Source organism: Gopherus flavomarginatus, chromosome 1 (assembly GCF_025201925.1).
Source record: "Gopherus flavomarginatus isolate rGopFla2 chromosome 1, rGopFla2.mat.asm, whole genome shotgun sequence".
NCBI classification, from domain to species: Eukaryota; Metazoa; Chordata; order Testudines; family Testudinidae; genus Gopherus; species Gopherus flavomarginatus.
The window spans coordinates 182,260,588-182,287,974 of NC_066617.1; the positions used below are offsets into that span (position 1 = coordinate 182,260,588).

The 27,387-nt window shown below is 38.7% G+C and overlaps 1 protein-coding gene across 4 annotated transcripts in view; it reads right to left on the minus strand.

Annotated features, from left to right (window-relative positions):
- Positions 1-27,387, minus strand: part of CADM2 (cell adhesion molecule 2) — a 1,084,078-nt gene that overhangs the window by 242,398 nt on the left and 814,293 nt on the right. For all 4 annotated transcript variants that reach the window (XM_050959378.1, XM_050959357.1, XM_050959368.1 and 1 more), the window contains one exon: positions 14,942-15,091. In XM_050959378.1, coding sequence (XP_050815335.1) covers positions 14,942-15,091 — 150 coding nt within the window. The remainder of the gene's footprint in view (positions 1-14,941; positions 15,092-27,387) is intronic.

Sequence of the window (27,387 nt, forward strand, 5' to 3'; positions counted from 1 at the left end):
AGTATTTTTAATTTATTGGGGAGGGGTCCCACTCAGAGGCATGCTATGTGAAAGGGGTCACTAGAACAAAAGTTTGAGAACCAGTGCATTAGATCAATATTTTGTCTACAGGGACTGGCCATTGTTTATTGTATGAGGCTGTGTTTGTCTAAAGTTTAATATGGATATTACTGTGGAAAGATTTGCTTGCTTTTTTCACCTTTGCCTTGTCCCAGATAGCCAGGGTAAGCGGTACACACCCATAGAGCATATGTGACTGACACAACTTTTACCTAGGACCTGCCTAGCCCTAACATTCTTGATTAGAAATTCTAGGTGGATTCTCTGCCATGACTGATGAGCTCCACCTCTCTGATTGAGGCAAAGAGAGATAAAGTGACTTGCCAGATGTCACCCACTGGGTCTGTGGCAGACTCAGGAATAGAACCTACGTCTCCAGACCTGCACCCTCTCTGCTGTACAAGGTACCGCCCCATTACTCTGGAAAAAATGGGCCCACTTTGCTGTGAATATGCTAAGGTTCACACTCATCATTATCTTTTCAAGGAGTGAGTTCCACATTTGCAGGTCAGTTACTGAGACTCCTGAAGCTTGACTCTTGAAGTTGAGCTCCATTGTTCCAGTGGAAAATAACTGTTGTGAGATGGCAAGGTGATTCTTCAGGTAACTTCAAAGACTATGGACTGCCTTGAAGATAAGACAAAAACCTTGACTTTAATATGGTATTCAAAAGGAGAATCCAAGCACAGAATTGAGCATTATGTAGTCTGTGCACATGGACAGACATGTCCTGAATAGAGCTGGTCAGAAAATTTCCAATGGAATGGTTTTCCATTGGAAACTACTGATTTGTCAATACTGACACATTCCACAAAATTTCATTCTAGGGGGAAAAAAAAGTGAATCAAAACTTTTTGATAGGTCAAAATGAAGTGTTTCAATTTTTTATTTTGAAATTTATTGTTGAATATAAGTTACAATTTTGATTGAAAGGGGCATTTTTCATGGTCTGCTGTTACAGTATCCAGAATCAAAGAGGAGCCCAAGTGAAGGCTGAGACTGCAGATCATTTTGATGACATGTGGGCAGATGCAACAATGGAAGTATATAGAAGCGGTGAGACAGCAAAATACTCAAATGTGAATGAAAAACTGAACGAACAATAATAATTTGACCTACTACTTATACACCCACAGTTCCAACTCGGAGCCCTCTGGGCTGTGAAGAAGCCAATCACAGGTAGGTTTCTTTTGTTCTTTAATAAAATACTACTGAATGGGAGCAGATCATGATATCCCAAATAAAAATTCAAAGCTTTCTTGGCTTATGAGTCATGGAAGCAGCAAACCAAGTGTAAATCAAGTTGAGTGAATTCAAAGCTTCCACTATGATGATGCACTCAAGTGACTGAAGATTAATTTCAGCACCGCAAAACAGCATTAAATTGGGCATTTCTACAGAAGAAGCAGGGGTAGATGAAGAAAGGAAAGTTTGTTTCAGATGAAACTCAGCTGAAAGATAGGAGGAAAATTAAATACTAGGAATAGATTAGGAGGCATCAGACCAGCATAAATAATTGTGGGGAGATGAAGTGGAAGTGATTTCTGAAAAAAGAGTCAATGGAAGCCCAAGCCCTCAGCATCTCTGCAAATCAGTCCATGCTATTTGTGGTATAGATTAGGATTAAGAGAGCATGAGGTTCTCTAAAACTGCATCAGTGGCTCCCTTGATACACCTATACAGCAGTGAAATGAAAGTAATGTATACTCTTCCTCTAGAAACCAAAAATGATCTAAAACATGTTACCAGCTCTGTCAGCTGTAAGTAAGGGACACATATAGAGCACCCAAAACTGAGTTAAACCTATTTTGCCAGCTACTCAGAGAAAAGACTTAATATATAGCTTGGTGTAGACTAATAGTCTTTTTCATTAGGAGAAAAGAACACACACACCGAGAACATCTTTCTGCCATCTGATTAAGCAATGAGCCAATATAGCTGTAAATCTTCAAGAAATTCCCCATGGTTCAACTCAAAAGAGCAATTCTTTACTCTTCTCAGCCCCTATCTTTCATTTTCATACCATCATTATATTAACTATATAAGAAAACTTTTCATCATACTGTTAAAAGAAATAGATTGTGACTGTTTCAGGTTTTTTCTTAGCAACCTTTGTCTATTAAGAGATTGCAGTATTTGCTCCCATTTCTAACATGATTAAATTGTTAAGGATAAAAATTCAATTATTCAAAACAGAAAACAAAACTTACAATCAGTGCAAACTATTCTTTTCTCTATTATTTCTTCAGTGACTGAAATTTGAACATGTGATTTTTTTTAACTGAAGTGAAAAGGTCTCTGAGTGAAGGACTGAACATTTAAACATACACTACGCAATTCTCCTTGTTATCAGTAGGAGATGTGCCTCATTTCCATGGGGCGGATTTGGGTGGAATGGCCCCATTACAGACAGCACCATGGTAAGTGCAACCAAGTTCTGACATGCTCATCTGACACAGTACATCTCAAACAGGATTCTTCCTGGAAAAATTATCTGTCCACAATGCTGCACAACCATGTTTTAACCAAGACAGGAGTGTTTGAATTTGGCCTAAGACACTACACAGTTTCATTCATGCTCTGAAGAATCAAGACAAACATGCTCTAAATTTTAGATCCCAAAACACACTGAACAATCTGAAAAAAAAATCAGAGGGGAAAGACTATTTTTGTACACACTAGAGTCCAGAAATATAAGATTTTAGCATGATAATCCAGATTTTTCACATCCAGCTTTCATTTCATGAATGAACACAAAAGTCCGTACAGGAAGAACACATTAACAGACTGACTACGTAATAGCTCTTGTTTTAGAAGTTAAAGAGTTTTTGAAAGGATGCTTAAGGTGTTTTTGGCTGTATGAAAAATAAATACTTGTTTATTATGTAATTAGGTGGTACTTGCTCTTTGAAGTTGATTGGAAGCTATTACTAAAACCTAGTTTTGGTGTTTGGAATACAATAGCCCAGGGATTGATTCTGTGGGTACATCTACACAGCAATTAAACACTTGCAGCGGGTCCATGTCAGCTGACTTGGGCTTGTGGGGCTGGAAAATTGCTGTGTAGTCATTTAGTCTCGGGCTATAGCTGAAGCTCTGGAGCCCGCAAAGAGGGAGGATCCCAGAGCCCAGGATCCCAAACATCTACACATCAATTTTTAGCCCCATAGCCTGAGCCTCGCGAGACCGAGTTAGCTGGCTTGGGCCAGCTGCAGCCATGTTATGGGTCTTTCATTCTAGTTAGATATACAGAAATGATTACACAGGGTAAGTCTTAAAAAGACAGAACTCTGGCTCATGCTTCAGCAGTTAAACAGAGGTTCAGGAAAGGGGTGTAACCATAGTTGTACACAATTTAATCTAACATGAGGGTCTTCTTAAATCTGAAATTGCTTCATTACAATTTTTTTTGTACAGCCCCCCTTTTTAAAAAAATCCCAAAAGTTGTTCTCGTCAGTCATCCCAGCGCTATTCCCCCCATCCCACAACAACAACATTCTGAATGGAGCACTTACCAAGTAATAGTGGTAGATTATGTAAGTTGATCTAAGTTACACAAATTACATAATTAAAGTTGACATAACTTAGATCAACTTACAGCAGTGTCTACACCACACTATGTTGACAGGAGACACTCCCATCGACTTAGCATGTCTTCACCAGACCGGCTAAATCAACATTGCTGCATCAATTGCAGCAGTGCTGATTTAGCCAGTAGTGTAGACGCATGGCCTGGTTCCCTTCGTTGTCGGGAAGCCACCAAGTCCGGCAACAGTGGGAAAGTGACATGTCAGAGTTCTTTCAAACTGAACAGGTGGGTATATAGTGGGGATGTAATGCTGCCTCCATGTTGAAGCCAAATTTCTCCCAGTTTCTTAGTACAGGTTTTAAACACTCTGCAAATGGGCATTTATGCCTATCATGTGTCTCACTCAGACACTTCAAGCAACTGGAATGGGATCACTACTTGCATCAACTTATTGCAACCAGAACAGCATGTGAAGCCTGGAAACCAAACCAAATAGAATGGAAAACAAGTGCCATTATTTAACTAGAACTTAAAACAAAACAAAACAACCCCCCCATTTACACAAATATATATATTACATATATAAGGCAAAAGCATGAGGAGCCTGCAGTAGCTCAGACAACCCATCATGAGCAGTCACAAGGAAATGAAGGGAGTTGGGCAGCACTACCTGTTAGGCTAGCAGCAAGAATAGAGGAGGACCCACACACACAGGCGGCTCTAGTTTTTTTGCCACCCTAAGCACAGCAGGCAGGCTACCTTCGGCGGCGCACCTGCAGGAGGTCCCCGGTCCCGCAGATTTGGCGGACCCGCCACCGAACCTGTGGGACCTCCCGCAGGCATACCGCCGAAGGCCCCTGACTGCTGCCCTCACAAGGACTGGCAGGGTGCCCCCAGAGGCCTGCTGCCCCAGGCACGTGCTTGGAGCGCTGGTGCCTGGAGCCACTGCTGCCCACACAACACCCCAACAGGTACCACTATGGGAAAAACTTCTATCTCTAGTTCACTGGTGCACAGACCCCCTAAAGTGGAGTGAACATGTGCAAGCACTCAAAGACTGTAATATAAATGTATGCCAGTTTGATAAATATCTCACATTCTTTAAAAATGTCCTTTGCATTTAGGTTGGTAGTCCAACTATACACGTGTGTAATCATCTCTTTTTGCAGACTGTTTTTCATCCATAACATATATATGGAATTCCTGTTCGACTGTTTCAAACAGTGTGAAATCTAGCCTTATAAAGATATGCAGTGTGATTTTGCCACATAGGCTTATTTTGTAATGGCTATTTGAAACAAATATAGTTCTCTTTTAACAGGCAGTCCCCAATCATTATGTATATGATTGCTGTGATTACACTGTATTCCACTTCCACTGAGTATACATTTTGAAATTCATGTTTAGTTCATTTGTTTCCAATACTACAAACCAATGTGTTGTAGAACATTGCTTGGTGAATATATTAAACGAACACAAATAACTCTGTTCTGCCATCATGATCAGAGTTTTGTCTTCCAGCTGAATGTCGCGAATGTATTTCATTTATTTATTATAATTTATTGTACCATACTTCTTATTCTGGACATCTTTGAAGATGTTGTGATTGTCTCCACATATATGACAAAGAAATCTCGTCTCTGCCATTTCTTTACCCTTGTATATTACTTTATATCTTGGTATGCGTTTTTAACTGCATATTTCAACTTTTCTACTGCTTCTTAGCACTTTTGTTTGGAAAGCACAGTTTTTACTAGCCCTGTGAACATCAAGTCAATTTCTCTCAGCAATCATTCTTTGACACAGTAGCTGCACATACGACAAATAATTCAGTCTCCATCCCATCCATCCATTAATTGTTCAGTACATACGACTGTTTTATTAAGTAGTTATGCAACATAAAGATCAATGGTTTTACCCAGCAGCTACTTTCTCTCAAAGAAAATTGCCTTTCCTAAGTGACATGGTTCACAGTTTTCTTCATTTTTTAAAAAAAATATTTATTTGTCTATCAGTCTTCTGTGTCCTTCATGGCCCATTGAAATGAAGTATAGATCTCCGGTGCCTCTGGGCCTGCCTCCTATAGTAGTTCGCATGATTCTATGCTCTCAAAATTTCTCTTCTATACAAGTTGCTCTCAGAAAAGTTTGCAAGAGTTGCAATGACTTCTCCCACTTCTCTATCAGGGTTCCTTCTAGAATGAAAAATTAATATGGCTTCATTTTCTCTCTTTTTGTGAAAGATTTACTTCTAACACTGTATAGTTAGGATACAAGATGCAAGAATTCAGGAAACTGATCAATCTTTATCTCCTGGCCCTACCAACATGAGTTGGGCCAGGGTTACCCAACATCATATAAACAAGAGTCAGTATCTGCTGAGTAGGGTGTACTCTGTTACATCTGAGTAAAAAAAAATAGGTTCAGCATTCAGTTTAATGCTTTACACTTTTCTGAAAGCCAAGAATTTTTTCTTTACATTTAATATCCACAATATTATCTATTGCATATGTTTGGCATGTGAATTAAAAAAAACACAACAATTAAAATAACTATGTATTTGTTGTTTCATATGATAATTGTAGTCATCCAAAAAGAAAAAAAAATTACTAGTGTACATAAAATGAAGCTAAATGAAGAAGCAATGTTAGCAATATTACCATAACCACTTCTTCACCTCATCATAGTTCAGTGAATCAACTTCATTCTCAATATAGCTGGTTGCAGAGCTAGGGGTCTTAATTTGTGCAAACATCCATACTTCAGCACAAAATAATGCAAACTCCTAGACTTCACTACCATTGCTACAAAATGTTTATTTGCTCCCTTAATATTTCCAAGTATTTGTCACCAGGTCCCGATGAAAAAAATAAATGGTAGAAGTGGAAGTAATTCTATTAATTTATTATAATGAAAATACTTACTGTTACATATTTCATTTACAAAAAAAAATGTTTCCCCAAGTTATATTTAACAAACCTGTCTGCTTTACTTCTTATCTTTTAAGCAGTGCACAAAACAAATGATGCTCAATGGCTCAACCTGAGACTCTTAGAGCTAAAAACATTAAAGAACTTTGTTTCTCAGAAAGTGCTGAGCAACATCCTCTGAAAATCAGGCCCCTTTAAGGAGTCTTAAAGTTGGGCACCCAAATACAGGCACTCAGATGACTAGTCATTTCTGAAATTCTTGGCCAAACTTATTTAGCCCAACACATCTGACCATGTGCCTTAAAAAAGAATGAGAACTGGCCAGACTGTGTGTGTTAACAAATGGCTTCTTAATACAAAGCTACATGAGATATCAGCAACTACTGTGACAATGAAACCAAGCAATCTAACCTAAGTGAAAAGCTCAAACTAATCAAAGGCCTGTGAACAGCTATGCTAAAACTATGAAAAAGACCTAAAAACCACTAAACCAAAGTTCTGCTTTACAATGCACACTGAAAACTTCCAACTCTGAACTCTTCATTGTTTAAAGATTGCCGGCTAAAATTGTCTGGGTTCAGGAAAAATAAAAACAAACCAATTGACCGAAACCCCTGCAATAAAAAGAGTAGCTTTCTATAAACTAAAAAATTATAAAACCCACACAATCTAAGGTGGTGGTCTGCTATGGACACTGGTACATCTTCACTGTCTGTTGGTGTTATTTTGTGTTTATCTTTCTGTCCTACCTCCCACTCACACACACACTTTATTTTCTACACTGAGTTATGGGCGTAATAAGTGACAATTATACTATTTAACATGCCTACTACAAATCCTAGGAGATGTTTTCATGGGACTACATACTCCAAAGACATCATTTTTTTGAAATAGACATGTCCTGGGCCTGCTCTCATCCCACACAGGGTAATTATGCAAGGCCCCCACTGTAGGGGAGCAAATAGTGAAACAAATGTCAGTTGAAATACCTGAGGGTGTTTCTATAGGTTCACTTGTGGCATTGTGCCTATCTGCATTCTCCACTGCAGAATGCTTCTGGGAGATGCTGCAAGTGAAGTGTCCACTCATAACCACATTTAATGCAGCAGCATCTTTGAAAACTTTTGGGATCCTCTGGTGATACACAACTCCCTAAGTGCCAAGTACTATTATATGCGACATAAACAAACGTCAACTAAGGAAACATCTTCTCACTCTAAGGATGAATAATTCTGAAGTTGAAATTTGTTCACTAATGTGTTACTAAGGCATCAAAGTGCTATTATTTGATGATAGCGTAAGAGAGAATGTACCCAACAATGATTAGCAGCAGACATAACTCTTGTCAAAGATTTGGCATGTCAGTTCATGGCAAACTAATTATGATCAGTGTCAACAGAAGTGCACATTTTATTATCAACAGACATGCCAAATCCTTGTCAAAGTAAAGAGCATATATTTCCTCCAGTTTAGTTTGGCAGACTGAACAAAAACACTGAGGTGTGTTAGCCAGATACCAGTCTCTTCCTTTTCAAAATAATCTGAGTGCATCATTTACTAAACTGATGAGATCAAACAAACTCGCCATCATTTGGTTGTACAGTACACGTGGGCTTCATCTGTTTCTAGATCCCTCTCTACCTAAGCCGTCACCCCCGACCAAAATAAGTATAAAATATTAGACTATAAAAAAAAGGCTGAACGTTAAATGAGGGATCTGCGTTAAATCTTCTTTTTATCAAACACCTCTGGCCCAGCATTTTCCTTATGCCTCTCTGTTTATTGCTCATCTTTCATCATTTAACACAAGGGTTCTCAACCATTTTCTTTCTGAGGCCTCCCAACATGCAATACAATCTCTATGGCCCACCTGTGTCACAACACCTGTTTTTCTGCATATAAAAGCCAGGTCTGACGTTAAGAGGTAGGAAGGAGGGCAGTTGCTCGGGCCTCATATTACAGCGGTCATCACAAAGCTAAGTTGCCTACAGGCCTCAGCTTCAGACTTGGGTGGTGGGGCCCTGGGCTGCAGTCCCTTGAGGTGGGGCTTTAGCTTTCTGCCGTGGGCCCTAGATAGTCTAATGGCCACCATGCTTGGCGGCCCCACACCCTTGATTGAGAACCACTGCTTTAAGAAATAAAGATGAAAATAATTTTTTTAAACCCCCCCCACGTATGTTCATTTAAAAAAAATCACATTTCTGCCAGTTCTGCATTGCTGTGTGTTGTGCTTCTTTGAAAGGGAGCTATATAATTAAGGATACTTGTGTGCATAACGTGATACAGAGCTTTCTATGGTAATTATTCATTTTAATTGAAAATTTTGTAGGTGAAAAAATCTGTTCATGTGCAGCATGTAATTTGCATCTGCTTCCTAAGAATTTTAACTTGCATATATTTTCTTGGAATAAATGCTCTTCTACAGCCAAAAGTGAAGATGTACTAGTAGTAGTAAAGACTGTCTTCTTCAACAAATAGCTGTTACCTGCAGTGGTTCTGTGCAACTGTTTGTCCAAAGAAAAGTTCGCCAAGTGCTTATTGGTAAAATGAGACTGTTGTCTACTTTCATTTTCACACTCACACTTCAAATGAAGGTTAATTAAGAAGAATTAATGAACAAATGGCTATATGTGGTTTTTAAGCCACAGCTTGGAGGAAGGGAGAGCTGGAAAGCAACGGTAGGCAGAGGGAAGAAGCAGAATGACTCTGGCCATATCTACATTTGGTTTCCCTAGGAAGACAAGGCCTAAGAGCACGGAAGAAGTAGCCACTGTTGTTGGTCTCTCCCTGTCCTGAAACTATGGTGCCAAGTCTAAACTAGGAAAATAGGTTATGTTTTAAAGCATGTTAGTTCACACCTTTTAAACAACATGGATTTCACTAGCTGCCAAGTTCTGTTTAAAAACAGGTAAAGTTATGTTGTTGGTTTTTTTTAAATTACCTGGTCCTGGTCATAGAATATCAGGGTTGGAAGAGACCTCAGGAGGTCATCTAGTCCAATCCCTTGCTCAAAGCAGGACCAATACCAATTAAATCATCCCAGCTAGGGCTTTGTCAAGCTGAGCCTTAAAAACCTCTAAGTAACACATTCCAGTGCTTCACCACCCTTCTAGTGAAATAGTGTTTCCTAATATCCAACCTAGACCTTCCCCATTGCAACTTAAGACCATTGCTTCTTGTTCTGTCATGTGCCACCACTGAGAACAGCCTAGCTCCATCTTCGCTGGAACTCCCCTTCAGGTAGGTGAAGGCTATCAAATCCCCCTTCACTCTTCTCTTCTGCAGACTAAATAACCCCAGTTCCCTCAGCCTCTCCTCGTAAATCATGTGCCCCAGCACACTAATCATTTTCATTGCTCTGTGCTGGACTCTCTCCAATTTGTCCATATCCCTACTGTGGGAGGGGGGACCAAAACTGGACACAATACTCCAGGTGTGGCCTCACCAGTGCTGAATAGAGGGGAATAATCACTTCCCTCAATCTGCTGGCAATGCTCCTACTAATACAGCCCAATATACTATTGGCCTTCTTGGCAGCAAGGGCACACTGCTGACTCATATCCAGCTTCTCATCCACTGTAATCCCCAGGTCCTTTTCTGCAGAACTCTGCACTTGTCCTTGTTGAACCTTATGAGATTTATTTTGGCCCAATCCTCCAATTCGTCTAAGTCACTCTGGACCCTATCCCTACCCTCCAACGTATCTACCTCTCCCGCCAGCTTAGTGTCATCCGTGAACTTGCTGAGGGTGCAATTCATCCCATCATTCAGATAATTAATAAAGATGTTGAACAAAACCGGCCCCAGGAACTGACCCCTGGGGCACTCCGCTTGATACCGGCTGCCAACTAGACATTGAGCCATTGATCACTGCCAGTTGAGCCCGATGATCTAGCCAGTTTTCTATCTACCTTATAGTCCATTCATCCAGCCCATACTACTTTAACTTGCTGGCAAGAATACTGTGGGAGACTGTATAAAAAACTTTGCTAAAGTCACATCCACCGCTTTCCCCATCACCCTAGCAGCAGATCAGTTTTCCTAATCTAGATGTGTCTTACAGTTTTTAGGGAACAAAGAAGGAAAAGGCTCATTGCCTACCCCCCCCCACTGCTTCACTCTTTGCATATCCAGATTGGATTAATCACATTCTAGTCTCAAATTTTTAACAAATCTTTTATCCAATCCAAGCCATGAGAGTCTAAAAACAAAAACCTAACTGATATATTCATTCACATAAACAGGTCATTAAAATAGGTCATTGTTTTTCCTGAAAGAAAAATCTAGTCATAATTTTCTATTCCTTTTAATTTTATATAAGCACACCATCAAACATCTCAAGCTAAAATATTACTTGTGTAACTCATTTTATTCATAAATATTTAATCAGTTGAGTTTAAAGCATCCTTGAACACAAAAATCTTCCTGTGCGTCAACTATATTTATATATATATATATGCAATTGATATTAATGGACAGTATTTGCTTTTACTTTAGGGTAATTTGGGGTGTGGGTTAAGTTTTGATATGTATCTATGACATGAAAGGAAAATGTGATTAATATCTTTGGTGTTCTAATTGCAAACAATGAATAGTTATAATTCATAAATGAGTAAATAATAATGTGACTTTTTTACTGAACCTTCTAACCAAGAATCTTGGACAATTTTACCAACATGAGTTATTTACATCTCACAAAACTCATGTGAGGAAGGTATTCATTATTAGTCCCATTTTTCTCATGGAAAAAAGAAGACATCTGTTATGTGACTTGACCAAAGACACAGGAATGTGAGGTACAATGACAAGTCAAGTTAAAAACAGAATCCCAGTCTCTAATGTTTTCCCATATTTTGTTTATAGGCATATAACATGTAGGCCGTAGCACCACATCTAAATATTCTAGAATGAGAGACACTCGAGCAGACAAGACCAACTTTAATGATATGTTCAGATTTGAAGAGACAACTGCATGAAAACTAATTATCAGCATTTCTTTGAGATCAAGCTGCCTGCTTATTCAGTCACAAAGTTTGGAAGTCTCCCAGTGCTTGTCTAAATGACCACTTATTTAGTTGAAAGCTCATGTGTAAATCTACCCCACACTAGCCTGCCACACACAAACTCTTCAGGTGGACCCAGCTGTTGCACACTAAACATTTCTCAGTCAGTTTTGACTATCACACTTTGAAATGGGAGTAGATTAAAGCACACTAGGGAACATTTAGTGTGTGTCAGTGGAACCCACAGAGTTACTTAGTGAGGAACACAGTAACGTGGGGTAGATTCACCCCAGCATGCTGCAAACTAAGATGACCAGATATCCTGATTTTATAGGGACACTCCCGATTTTGGGGTCTTTTTCTTATGTACGCTCCTATTACACCTCACCTCCTGTCCTGATTTTTCACATTTGCTATCTGGTCACCTTACCTAAGTGTTCATTTACACAAGCCCCGAATAGTAGCACCATTAGGTGAATCCAATAATGTTACCATCTCTTCCCATCCAGTCCCATTGTCTTAACCAAGTAGGTAATGCTTCTTCTCAAATACCTCACTGATTTAATTCACAAAAATAGACTATATTTACATTAAACATGTCTTTTTTATCATCAGAAATTTTCTTTGGATGAGACAGCCTGGCTCTAGGTCCCTCTGTACCACCATCTTGTAGTTCTAGTTTTTGCAAACATTAGGACCTTCATGAAGAAGAGCGAAATGGAGAGGACATTTCAGACCTCTTCATCCACAGGTAACTTTTCTGCTTCTGGAACATGTTCTATTGCGTACTGTCTATGTCAGTTTACTCTCCTGCTGCTGTACACACCAGGCATGTATTTGATACACATCTGGCCCCCATCTATAGTAGTACCTGAGCATCTTCCAAGTATTTAAAAATAGAAATAATAATGGCACTCTCTCTCTTCCTTCCAACGAACAGAAGAAATAGCTTGATTAGTTTGTGGGTGTGTGTGGCGTGGTGGTGCATAATTTATTGGTGGAATGTTAAGTCAAGGGCATGTATTATTTTTAATTTAATTCTGAATGTGGAGGGGTCTGTGGTCATTCTGATCTCATGTGAGAGTGAGCTTCATAGATTCAACTCCTATAAGAGTTGTCTGTCTGTCTCCACCTATTCCTTTCCACTGATTTAATGGGTCTGATAAACACAACTGTACCAGGAGGTTTACATGGCTATGAAGGGAGAGAGATGTGTAATGCAGCTAGGGCCAAAACCAGTGGAGAACTCTGAATGTCTGGACACTGGAATCAATGGATGAAGCAGATCTACTGCACCTAAGAGTAAGCTCTCTGTGCCTAAATGGGCACAAATGAAGTGCCTGTAAGAAGAGAGGGCTCTGACTCAGACTTCTGTTTCAATATTGGCCTCAGGATGGACTTAATGCTGTCTCCGAGGGATACCCTTCTAAGCTTTCAGAGCTAGAGTTCCATCCTAGCAATACAAGACCCAAAGGGAGAAATCTTTCCTTTAGGCATAAGTGGACGCACACACAGACAGAGCTGCTGATTAAAGCTGTGAAACCATAATTTGAGTTGGAAGAAGTGGGAAGAGAGTGGCAATGACTTCTGCATGGCATTTTATCCTGCTGCTCACTTCTCCCAGCAGTGTAGTCAAGGATGGGATTGTCACATGAACAGGATGCAATGCCTTATAAATGTAAAATAATTGAAGATGCATGATTTAAGATCAGGCATACCTCTGGATCATTTTAGCAGTTTTCCTATGTAACAGATGGACAGTAAATTCCTCTGCAAATAAATCTGCACATATTCCTCAGAGTCTAAGGACAGAGCTTAAAGTTCAATGAAAACTGCAGTTCTTTAAGTTTTCTTTAGCCTACTGTGTCTTCTGTAGAGAATATAAATTGCTCACAAATACTTACTATGCAACAAACCACTCATAAATGTTATTGCTGCACTTCTTTTAAAACATCATTAAATGTATAGAAGTTCTAGATATTGGGTTTCACCTACAAAAGAGCTCAAACCCACTACTTTTACTTATGCAGGTATTCCTTACTTACACAAAAGCAGTGGGATTACTCACAGGAATAAGGGTTGCAGGATTGGGTTTTAGAAATATTAACACATGACAAACCCTTCATTATGTATCGTTAATCCAACATCCAGAGCATACTTGAGACTCAAAGGAAATTGCAAATGAAATGATTACACATAAAAAATAGTTACATACAGGAAAAAGGAACCATTTCAGTATCTTAATTAGATTCTGTTTTGCTTATTATATTAGTAGCAATGACACTTATTCGGTTTGAAAATATTTTGATTGCAGGTTCTGTAGATATAATGCAACTGCTTTTCAAATCTGCTTTTAATCAAGTACAAAGATCCACACAAAACCTGCTCTTCAAGCTTGATACTGCAAGATGCTAAGCACCTTTGCCAGCATACAGCAAAACACTTCATCAGTGCTTAACTTTAAGCTCCTGAGTACTCCCATTTGCTGGATATGGGCCAGAGTACTCAGCATCTTGCAGAACGGAGTCCTCACTGAAGGATTAAATATAAACTCTATCAAGCTTTGTTACTGCTGGAGCCAACATCAAGGTTATTGCAGTTCTGAAGCCAAACAGATTTTACGAAATTTAGCTCTGTTAATTCTCAAATGTTTTTATGTATGAAATCTAAGGGCATTCCCTTGTTAACATTGTACTGAAAAATATACATTTCTTGGCTTATTCAGGTTAGATGGATGCACAAATCTTGGCAGCAAACCCTATTAAATAAGCAATGTTTGTCTTATGAAAAGGAATAGAAATTGTTGCTTTTTTTTTCATCTGGGTAGACCACCATCACAACCTATGGATCATGTAATTAGTAAAGCTCAGGCAGTAAATATAAAAGTGAACTAATTGATTAGTAGTTTGGCTGAATAACCATTTGATGGTAACTGCATACTAATTGTTTAAAAACAAACAAAATCCAATAAACTTGAGCCAAATACTATTTATCCTTCCACCACTAACTACCATAGACAAGATATGGTGCTTACAGGCTACTACATCCCCTCCTCACACAGCACTCCTTAACCCGCCCTTCAAAATACATTTTAACAAGGATTTCCAGTTCAGCTTGCCATAATCATGAAAAATGTTGTTCTTTTCCTCCAACCACTTAATGTAGGCAATGAAAATAGTGTAAGATATACATTACAAAAATAACTTCAATCAAAGAGAGAGTTAGAAACAAACTCTGTATATTTAATAAAAAATTATGAGTTAACGACTCTTCAGAGTTTATGCCTAGCAAACAAAAATATTTAATATTTAACATAAATACAGGTACATATTAAAACAGTTTGGGAATAAATGAATGATCTGTCTCATTTAAGATAATTATCATAAAATATTTCCAAATTATTAAAGAAAATATATTCACCTTTCTTGTCATCAAAGTACAGAGTCTGTTGAGCTGGATTTGACCACTGGAGGGAGGTGTTATCATTTTGATCAACCCTGCAGGTCAAATTTGCAGTTCCCCCTTCAACAACTGTAACATTCTGTGTGAGTGGAAATTGCCCTTGGCTGCCTGAAGGGAATTAAAGAAAGCAAAAACAAAAAAAAATCCCGATTACATGAAAGTTATAGAACAGAATTTATTACATTAAGTTCTCACAGCCTGCACAGTCTGAATTTGATGTAACAGTCTTACCAAAGGGAAAAAAAAAAAAGCTACACCAAAAATGTGTTCTCTGAATCAGAGAGATAGCCAGGTTAAATTTAAGAGCTGCAGATTATTTAATATTAATTAATTATCTCCTAAGAAGTATCCTACAATCCTTATCCCTTCCTATTCAGCCACACAAACAGAAAACCCTGTCCACAGATGCTTCAACGTATTATATATGTTTCTTATTATGAAGAACATGGTTAAATGTACCTAAAAACCTAGACTATTTATAACATCTGCAAAAAGCAGGAAATATTTTAAAAAACCTCTGAAACTCTCTTTTGAAATCAACATAGAATTTTTTTTAAGCCAGAAAGATAGGGTAGCTTACAAATTATCTGATAATTTTCTTGATGCTTTTGCTTGCCAGTTTTGGTATTTTGTCTAAGAACAAGCGTGGTGTAAGGAAGTATCACCTGAACTTGTTTGGGGATAGACTTGATGTAATAGTCCTTTCACATCTCTAACTATTATGATTTTATTCCAAAATGTTATAGAGCACATTAAGAATCTGCTGAAAACAAGACAAGGTGAAGCTGTCCAAAATACCTCTTATACACATTTCCAGTTACATATTTATTATAAAGAGCAATTTTGTGAAATCAGCACATACTTTGTTATACAATGGACTCTACACTGTCGAGAAGACACAAAGAGGAACTGTAACAAAAGCAAGAGAGTTACAGTTTTTAATGTGTATGTGGGGAATGCTTACAAGTAAAATATTCTACTTGTTCTGCTAGAACCACTGGCATAAAGATTCTTATAATGGAGAAGTACAACATGTAGCTTGGCACTGAAGAGTATGAAAAGCCTGAAGTGAAAAATATCCTTACAGTCTTAAATGTAACAAATAGACAAGTTCACACTTATGTCATACTATTATATCAAACACATTAACTTACAATATACCAGCAGTTATACCAAATGCCCACAGATACTTTAAGATAAGTATTATATTTTAGTGGCACTCATTATAGAACTCTGCCCAAATAAACGAGGGGTTGGGGTTTAGCCCAAACAGAAGGCAAAAATGATTAAAAACAAGTGCAATTATGCAACTATGCAAAGAAACCATGAATAAATTATAGACCAGGGGTCGACAACCTTTCAGAAGCGGTGTGCCAAGTCTTCTTTTATTCACTCTGATTTACAGTTTTGCGTGCCAGTAATACATTTTAACGTTTTTAGAAGGTCTCTTTCTATAAGTCTATAATATATAACTAAACCATTGTTGTATGTAAAGTAAATAAGGTATTTTAAATGTTTAAGAAGTTTCATTTAAAATTAAATTAAAATGCAGAGCCCCCCTGACTGGTGGCTAGAACCCGGGCAGTGTGAGTGACACTGAAAATCAGCTTGCTTTCCACCTTTGGCACCCATGCCATAGGTTGCCTACCCTTGTGATAGACACACACTATTGTTTGACTTGGTTATAATGACAAGACAGAATCCAGGGCAAGTTTTGATGGCTGTGCAGTAGCTTATGGAAAATGAGTTTGGTGGTGTTACTCCAGTTTCTGCGAGGCAAGCACTCGCAAAAAACATTACCACAGCTGGCAGCCTTGTTGGCAGTCTTGCAAAAAGTGCCCAAAACCTTGAAGAGTAACTACCCTCTCACAACCACAAGTAGACAGTCCGGTTCTGGGTTGGAATAAACTGGAGATCACTGAGTAAGCTTTCTGCTGCAGTAGAAAAAACAGAGGCAGCATCCTTCACAAGCACTCAATTTACATTAAAATACTTTATTGCCTAAATTTTCGTATTCTAAACAAAATAAATTAGCAGCAGTTGCAGGAAAAGTCATCTCAATAAATAAAATCAAATGGACTCACAGTTTTAATTCCTCTATTAAAATAAAAATGTTTCCTTGGCATGAGACTACAGTAGCTGAAGGAAATATAGGATAAAAGAGTTGTCATCAACATATCAAATTTGAGCAAACATTATTGGAGCAAAAACTGTACGTTTTGTGTCAGCCATCTCTTTTATACACTAAATGATACAGAGTAACCTGAAAAAAAAACCCTTTATATTTAATGGGATGGAATATTTATGGTAAGTATGGTAAGTAGGGAATATTGGAAATATTATAACTAGTTTAACCACTGCAAACAAAACACCAAAAATTTCATAACATCCACTGTATTTGATATTTCTTGAAACATATATATTAAAAATACCCACTGAATGAAAAATCACAATAAAGAAACAAAATAGAAAACTTATCATATTTTTCCATCACTTCTCCCCTTCCCAATCCCAATGTTTCAAGGAACCTCACAGCAATTCTTATTGCTTAAATTCAAGTTTTAAAAATCCAGAAAGGCGCACACAGCATGCTATTACTTCCACTAAATTACAGTAGGCTTTCCAAACAAATAACCTTCTAGTGTACAAGTTCTGGCTCAGTAGTTGTATACGTATTTTGCATACAGAATAAGTAAGTTTGAACTACTTTAATACCATTAACACAATTAGCCAGTTCCAGACAGGACTGCAGTGAAATCCATCAGGCACATTGAAAAAGAACAGGAAAAATAGTTTAAACAAGTGCTCTACAAGCAACTGTTCTACAAAAATTGCCCAAGACCCTAACTACCATAAGAAGGTTTCATATACTGTATTCACGGAGGGATCATTCCTGCAAGATGTTGAGTGCGCTGGCCCTGATACAGCAAAGCACTTGAACATGTGTATAATTTTAGGCATCTGAACAGTTCCATTAAAGTCAACAGTAGTTAAAATTAAGCATGGATTGGGGCCATGGTGCTAAGCATCTTGCAGGACTGAGCCATTAATGATCTAAACAAGTAAATCCTGAAGAAGTCTTCTTCTAGATAAAAGTAGTTTTTGTAAGCCAGAGAAGCTAGCAGCAAATTACAACAGTACTGATGAAGTCCTGTCTTAGGGGGCAAAACAAACACAGACTGTAGTCCTGTGGAATTACCCCAGGCCTGAGACTTTGGAGACCAGATATATATTCCAAACTCACACTTTGACTTACTACATGACTTCAGGCAAGTAATTTTACCTCTCTGTACCTTGTTACACAATCTACAAAAAGGGATATTGGTGCTTATTCATCTTACAAAATGCTTTGGGATCACCAGATGTTCTGTACTGAGCATATGCAGAACATTATTTTGATTTGACAGATGTATAAGTGTTCCCAATTTCTCTCCTCAGACTTCAGTACTTCCTGCTGGTGAGATGGAACACAGAAATACACAAGTTGAAAAACATTGAGATACCAGAATACTTCAGCTTAGCCTCTGTGTATCACCTCTACTCTTTCCTTGATGTTAGGAAAGATTTGCTATGTGGTGTATTTCTTTTTTCTCATCCAAACCTAATTTCTCCACATATACTTCTCTTATCTAGTTAGAGGCCCTGTAGTGCTACTAGGGCTGTCCTTGTGCTGCCCCTTAGTCTTAAGCCCATCAGTTACATGTTTTTGGAGCTCAGTTGTCACTATCTATCTCAGTGATTTTACCTAGGTGTAGAGATGGGACAATAGTTAGAGACATTTCCTGTGGCGTGGGTTGTTTTTGTGATGCTGTGGGTGGTGCGTGTGTGTGTGCGCACAGGGGCCTATTGCATTTTTCAATGGAGTTCACAGGTTTGTTTCTCTAAAGAAGGAGCTGATAATTTCCATTAGCAGTGATCACTGTCGTTCTCCATAGGCCTTTACCAGGCAGCAGAAGCACAGATTTTTTTTTTCAAAGGTGATGTCTCAAGTGTCGCTAAGGGCTTCTAGAACTCATGGTATGTTGGTATGTGATGTGGACAAATTTCTTCAGCACTGGTGAAGTGGTTAATACCATACAGTCCAGTTCAGAGCTCTGCTTCAAGCTCTTCACAGAAGTCAGTGCATGAGTCGGAGGCTTGTGGTGAACAGTCTGGGCTGATTAGCTGGTTCACTATGCCGTGAATGTGAGTGGGTCTCTGCTGGCCTTGATTTGGGGATTGCAAAGGCAGAGGAGAATAAGGTTCTCTTTGCTTTTGTCACTGCAGTGGTGCATTCCTATAAGAAACCTCTGTGCTCTTGGTGATATATGCTGACAGTGGAAAATCATGTGAATATTAGTCTGTCTATGCTTTTCATATGACAGTTAATTGATGAATCCTGAAAATCTTTGTAGTAGATGTGGGAAAGAGGGTATCTTGGGGTCAAGATGCTAACTGTGGGGGACATCAGGTGAGTAGAGTGCGTTAGCAATTTTCTGACACATTGGCTTTACATATTCCAATGCATCTAGCTTCCCAACATCCCTGTGAGGTATGTACATTTTATTACCATTTTTCTTATGTGGAAATTACGATAAAAAGTGAAGTTATATGACTCACTAAAGGTCACACAGGAAGCCTGTAGCAGAGCTGAAATTAGAACTGATTTCTTATTCTCAGTCCTGTACTTGAACCATAAAATAATCTTTTTCATTTTACCACCCTTCCTAACTTGAATTTCCTCACATTATTTCAATACTTCCAGTTTCAGCCAAAACCAGTATGCACAGGTATGAGAAAATTCAAGACTTGTTGAGGCAGATACAAAGTAAAGACTTGATTCAAATCCATTAAAGTCATTGGCAGTCTTCATATTGATTTAAGTAGGTTTTGGATAAGACCTTAAAAAGTGTCAGTCCTCTACAAGGCAAATGCAAAGCATGGTCATTATTTTAATGGTGAGGAGAGGGAGACAACTTCCCATTTCAAATGATGCAGTGCTTATCTGACAATGAGCATGGGTGTAAATTAGTTTTGGCTTATTTTCTTAGAAAGACAGCTCAAAAGAAATTAAAAACAATGGGGGTATGATGAACAATCCAAAACATATTTAATCAGTTTTTCAGGATTACTTTATGTATATATAATCTCTCAACATGTAAATCTCTCCAGAGATATAAAGCTTTATTTTGAGAAAACATCACAAGATGTTGCAATTAGGTTAGCAGAAATTATATCCTGATCTGAAATGTAGATGATTATAAAATAGCCTAAACATGGAAAAAAGTCCAGGATCTATATTACTACAATACTTTTTAGTTTTTCAGTTTTCCAGCAGGAATTAATGCTTTTGATGTGTACTTTATGCCAAAAGTACAAGAGAAAGGTAGAATCCTGCAAGCTATGCAGCATGGTAATCAGAATACTGACACATGGAGAGGAGAGATGCAGAAATGAGTGTTGGTTCTAGAATCTGATTTCATTTCTAAACAAAGATATTACAAATTTATGATATAATAATGACAACCAGACTATAGACTACAATTCAACAACTGATACACAAAAGACAGGAAACATTTTTCCCTTGGAAGGTAACCCTCAGACAATCTAGCATGCACATTAAATTGCATCCATTCAGCTTGGTCAAAGAAATAGAAATTTGCTTTAACTCTAGAAGCAGAGAAATCCCTTGACTGGGTTGAATGGCCTTTCTTAATTGGCTGTTTTGAATTATATCAATTTAGTCCCACATTTGGAAAACAAATACCTCACACTTAATCTGCAGCATGAATGTCTTGATATCCCTAACAAAAGAAAAAGGGGAACAAGTCAAAAGTGTCTGCTCTCTCACTACTATTTTTTTCATTAATAGAGCCACTTGCAAAGAAAATCAGGAGTTAACAATAATATTGCAGGATTCACTTTTGAAACTACAGAACCTAAAAGGGATACTGGAAATAAAAAATGGCTTAGTTCGTGGGGTAACATTCTAGGATTTTTTTCCTGGAAGGCTTAATTGCTAAAGTAGTTCAATGGACAACAGTATATATTTATAGTAACTAATTTCAGAGTGAGGAATTTATGTGTAAAGTAGACATGGATGATGTCTTTGTAACTTCCCCGTGAGCATATATTTCTAGCTGCATAATTTTCCAACGGGAAACAATAAGACCACCAACGGGAAACAACAAGACCACCAACTCAAGACATAATTGAGTTAGAAGCCAATTTAACTCTATATTCTCAGAGAAAAGAGTTTAAATGTTAAAATTTCACATAATTTCATTTAAACTTAGCTATAAAAGCAAATAAGAAAAAGTAGGGGGGAGGGGGAAGACTGAAAATATACCCGAGTAGAGAGTTTTATTGCCTGTAATTTGATGGGAATTTCGCATAAATTCTTATTGATTCTTTTATACTACTTCCAGATTATGGGATATAAAAGTATTGTCTCATGTGCAGTGCTGAAAAAACTGCAGTGGGAAGGGAATTTATTTTTATTTAATTTCTTTGGATTTCTTAAAAAAATAATAAAAAGTGGCACCTATCCATAACTTGGGGTACACAATATAAGTTACCAAACCAAAAAATAAATTAAACCATTGTTTGTCCTCTCCACCACACCATCAGCCAACAGAACTGAACTTCCTACTTTCCTAAAAGGAAGGATGGTTCAATGATTAGGGTGCCTGCCTGAGACTTGACACACCTAGGATCAATTCCTTGATCCACAACACACTTCTTGTGTGACCCTGGGCAACTTAACTTAGTTGCAGTGTGTTTCAGATCCCCATCTGTAAAATGGGGGGTAAGAGCACTTCTCTACTTCACAGAGTATTGTGAGGACAAATACATTAGAGACTGTGAGGCACTCAGATACTACAGTAGCTATCATTTAAGTACCTAAGATAGGAAGAAAAGAAAAAAAAACCACACACACACAAGTCCCATCAAATCCTCTGCAGAAGACTGTGCAAATTTAGAACATATCATTTTCTTCTATCTCAAAACAGAGATATTCTGGCATGAGAATAGTAACTATTACCATGTACAGGAATGAAAAGAATTCAGTTCTCCCCACGTGAAGTGAACATAGAAACACATGGTACAGAAATATCAAATGTTAAAATGCAAACGCTTCTCAAATGTTTTGCTAGAACTCAGATGATGTAAATCAGCATAGCTCCACTGACTTCAGTACAGCTATGACAATTTAAACATGTGGCTGCTTTCTTGGACAAGAATATCCCACTATATATTAAGGACAAGGGAGAAAATCTATTCCCTGTGACTGGTGGAAGTAGAGTGCTGAATGTATTCATTTTAAAACAAATGGAAGAATTTTAAAGCCCTGTGGTTCTGCTTTCTTAAATCATACAACAGAATCTTCCATAAGGCTTGAGGATAGAGAGCCAGAGTAGCGGACAAATGAAGCTGAAAATGGACGGTCTCTTACTCTGTATTGGTGTAGTAGTAGTAGTACTTTGGGTACCTTCATGTTAGCAGAGTATGGGGTAAAGGTCTTCTTTATACAAGTATTGCTTTAAAATATGTAATAGTAAATGTTAGAAATTAACATGTGAGACTGAATGTGTTAAATACTTAAGATATATAGTTTTTGGTTTTCTATTAGCTATTTTGGAGGTTGGCTTTATTTTATTTTTTTGCTTTTAGCTAACAGTTATGGCACAGATGTGTTAAAAAGACAAAAAAAAGTAGAACTTCTAAGTGTTTATGATCATTTAAAAATATTTACACTAGCAGTATGCAATATTTACAAACCATACTGCTAAGTCCTCAATTAAACACTACATAAAAAAACCCTAAATCAGGTAGGTCGGATAATTTGCCTTGGAAAATCTAAATGAGATATAGTTCAACATCAGGTAGTGGCCAATACTCACTCATTTTCATCTGTCCTGATCCCTCCTGATATTGCACAGATAATCAGAGATTTTGCAGTGTGACAGAGTGGTCCAGCAGCCTATCCTATAAAAGTCTATCATTCATGCAAAAAATGAAGAAGTTATCGTACACTCTGATTCGGAAACATTGTGTGAAATGTCTGAATGCTCATAATGTGAGATTTTCTTCCTAGTTTTGTAGACTCAAAATGTTCAGAAAGAATAGTTAATCATCCAAAGCTTTGGATGGTTATTTGTATGGAATGCCAACTATAATTGTTTCTCAGCAGCACACATCCCGGGTACCATTTTATATTTTTTTAAACAAATTATTTAAAAATCTGGAACTTAAACTAAGATCAACATGGATCTCAATACAGACTTTTTTTATTCTGGAAAAAAACAAAAAACAAACAAACAAAAAACCTCAGTGGCAATGAAGAAAATATGAGAAAAGTAACTAAGCAGCATGAAGTAATGCAGTGTTCACGCATACTAGCAATCCTTTCTTCAAATATCAGGTTTGCAGAACAAAGAAAAAAATAAGCAGTCATATTATGGTACAAGTGAAAGAGTTTAAGGGTGAAAGATGTCTTCCTTTGAGGGAACTGCCAGAAAGAAGGGAGATAGAACTGAAATGGAACTTCAATAATGTCCAGAAAGTTAATTATTTTGTGTTCATAAAAAACACTACTTTTCTTTAATGCCATTTGAAGGGTCAATAATCAATACCTAGAGGTGACTATATTCCCTTCCAACATGAAGAACACTTGAAAGACAGCTAGCTGAGTGAACAGGAACCTATGACCACATTCCCACATTCAAAGACAGATTCACAAGAAGACTCAATGACTTAACTATGTCCTAAATTGAGATGTCAACCTGGAGAATTTTTTTTTTTTTAAAGAAGAAGTGATAGACAGTTGGTCCGATACTTCAGGACACAGAGTAAAGATGCAGGGTTTAGTCTAGGATAATGAGATTCTCCCCCCGCCCCACACCCCTTTAAAATGGAAGAAAAGGCAGTTGGGTCAAATTGCTACTCTGTGGAATGCGTATGTTTCAGTAATGCTTTATTCAGCCCAAGGGTAAAAAGATAACTGTAGGCATGCACGTTTTGCAGAGCTTTGTTCTGGAAGGTCTGACAGATACATATACTGGTATCATTGCCCGCAAATGAATTATTTTGTCAGACTTACTGAATCAGATCACCAAGTTTGCTCTTTAAGCCTAACAGAACTGACTTTTTACAAATTGATGTTACTCATTGAACTACTTAGCTCTAGTTATGTATATCAATGCAGAAGCTTATCTATTCTTTAAATCTTCCTTTATGCATACTGCAGGAATTTGTTTTATTAGACAATAAACAGGGGAAGGAAAAAAAGAAAAAGAAATGTGTGCTAACCACACATTACACCATCCCATTCCAGACTATAAATGAAAGCCAATTTCCCTTTCCCCCAATTTAGACTCTCCTTATCTAAACCAGAACAAGAAAAAAGTATATTTAAATACTGATCTTGATTCTGCTCTCTGTGTTCTAGAGTTGGACATGAAAAGATCTTTCTGTAAGAGACACAATTAAAATCAATAGTGTTCGTTCCTTGCTAACTGGACTTCACTATTCCTTCAATCTTCTGAGTTTACTGAGTGACATCAAATCATACGTAAACTTCTTTAGGCCCAAACTTTTTCTCACAAACTTTCAACTGATCTCTTTAATACTAATTCAATATGAGAATCTGAAAGAAATTCCCTATTAACACCTCACCATGTATCTTAGTTCCTTTCTCCTTTCTGATCACCATCTATGTCTCATCTTAACTAATTTTTCATTCTTTTTGTAGCCAGTGCAAGTGCAAGGAAGGAGAGAGTAGACAGAGGAAAACTGTTAAGTTGTAATCATAGATGTTGAAGCTGTATCAAAATATCGTTCTCTCATACGATTACCAAACATGTTTCTCAGTGAAATATCCTGTAACCTAAAGGAAGGAAGTCATAATTTAGCTAAATATTACAATTATGTAGCGAAATCTGTATCCTTAAGTTATGTAATTATGTTTTGCATATTTGAGTCTATATATATTGTGACAAAGTTCCTCCTCTACCTTGGTGGGTCCTGCGCTTATTGGTGGATTTGCTCACCTCACAAATTCACCCTGTGGGTTGGGAAACAGCCCAGAGATCTTCCCCTCTGATAGAAGCCACAGTCCAGGTCAATTCCTCCTGTGTTTGATCAGGGGTTGGGAGATCTGGGGGGAACCTGGGCCCGCCCTCTACTCCTGGTTCCAGCCCAGGGCCCAGTGGACTGCAGCTGTCTAGAGTGCCTCCTGGAACAGCTGCACAACAGCTACAACTCCCTGGGCTACTTCTCCATGGCCTACTCCCAATATCTTCTTTGTCCTCACCACCAGACCTTCCTTCTGATATCTGATAATGCTTGTACTTCTCAGTCCTCCAGCAGTATGCCTAATCACTCTCAGCTTCCTGTACGTCTCTTGCTCCCAGTTCCTCACATGCATGCACTTCCTCTCCTCTATCTCCCTGGTTCCCTTTGGCCTGACTGGAGTGAGCACTTTTATAGCATCAGAGGGGCCTTAATTAGAGTCAGTTGCTTAACAGCCTCACCTGACTCTTAGCAGGTTAATTGGAGTCCGGTGTTCTCATTAGCCTGGAGCAGCCTCTGCTACAGCAGCGTATTATCGCCTAGGCCAACAAGGCCTAGGCCTAGGGTGGCAAATTTGCCGGAGCGGCAAATTTGCTCACGCCCCCTCTCCAACCCTGCCCCTTCCCTAAATCCCCTTCCCATCTCCTCTCCCAGGTGCACCGTGCTTCCCTCCTTCCTCCCAGGCTTGCTGTGTGAAAGTGCTGGGAGGGAGGGAGAAGCCAGTAGCAGCGCGATCGGAGGAGGCACAGCAGAGGTGAGCTGGGGCCCGTGGGCACGGGGAGTAACCCGGGGGGGGGGCTGGGAACTGCTCCCAGCCCCCGCTCACCTCTGCTTTACTGCTGCCATCCCCGAGTGGCACCGCAACTCCCCTTCTCCCCCCTCCCTCCCAAGCTTGTCGCGCAAAAGCGCTGGGAGGGAGAGAAGGAGGGAGAAGTGAGTATCAGCGTGTTTGGGGGATAGCAGAGGTGACCTGGGGCCAGCGGGCGTGGGGAGTAACTCTTCAGGGGTGGGCAGGGAACCGCTCCCTGCCCCAGCTCACCGTCACCCCACCTCCGCCATCCCCCGAGCGCGCCACAACTCCCCTTCTCCCCCCTCCCTCCTAGGTTTACTGCGAGGGACCGGAGGTGAGCTGGCGCACAATTTTTTGTGGGCCTACGGGCGGCAAATTTGTTAATTCGCCACTGCCCTGCTCTGGTCACTCAGGGAACAGGAAACTGCTTAACTAGTGGCCAGTACATCTCCCTTCTACTACTCTTCTGTTCCCAACTGGCCTGGGTCTATCACAATTGTCATAAACAGATAGCTAAGGGTTAATGTCTCTTTTACCTGTAAAGGGTTAAGAAGTTCAGTGAACCTGGCTGACACCTGACCAGAGGACCAATGGGGGGACAAGATACTTTCAAATCTTGGTGGAGGGAAGTCTTTGTTTGTGCTGTTTGTTTCTGTTCTTTGGTCGCTCTTGGGGCTAAGAGGGGCCAGACGTGCAACCAGGTCTCTCTCTAATCTTTCTGAAACAGTCTCTCATTTACAAAATAATAAGTACTAGCTAGAAAAGGTGGATTAGTCTTATGTTTGTTTTCTTAAATTGTGAATGTGTATTTTGCTGGAAGGATTTTACCTCTGTTTGCTGTAACTTGAATTTCAGGGCGGGGGGGTGAAGTCCCTCTAGTCTATATGATCTGAACACCCTGTAAACATTTTTCCATCCTAATTTTACAAAGATAATTTTTACTTTTTCTTTCTTTAATTAAAAGCGTTCTTTTTAAAAAAAACTGATTTATTTTTTTTCCTTGTTTAAGACCCAAGGGGATTGGGTCTGAACTCACCAGGAATTGGTGGGGGGAAAGGAGGAGGGGGAAGGTTTATTCTTCTTTGTTTTAAGATCCAAGGAGTTTGGATCAGTGTAGTCTCTTAGGGTAGCCCAGGGAGGGGAAAGTCTGGGAGGAGGGAAAGGAGGGGGGATGGTTTATTTTTCCTTGTTTTAAGACCCAAGGGGTTTGAGTCTTGGGTTCCCCGGGGAAGGTTTTGGGGGAACAGAAAGTGTGCCAAACACTATATTTTGGCTGGTGGCAGCGCTATCAGATCTAAGCTAGGAATTAAACTTAGAAGGGTACATGCAGGTCCCCACTTTTTGGACGCTAAAGTTCAAAGTGGGAAAAATACCTTGACATCAAAAATACCTTGATATATATTTTTTTAAAAAAGCCTTCAAATAAACTCTAGTAATAAACAAATATTCTTCATTGGAAAAGGAGAGGGGAAAAAAAGGAAATCACAATCCTAGTAGATGAAGAGCCTGATACCTGCAGATGGTTTTCAACTAAACAAGCAATACCTCAATGACTTTGAAT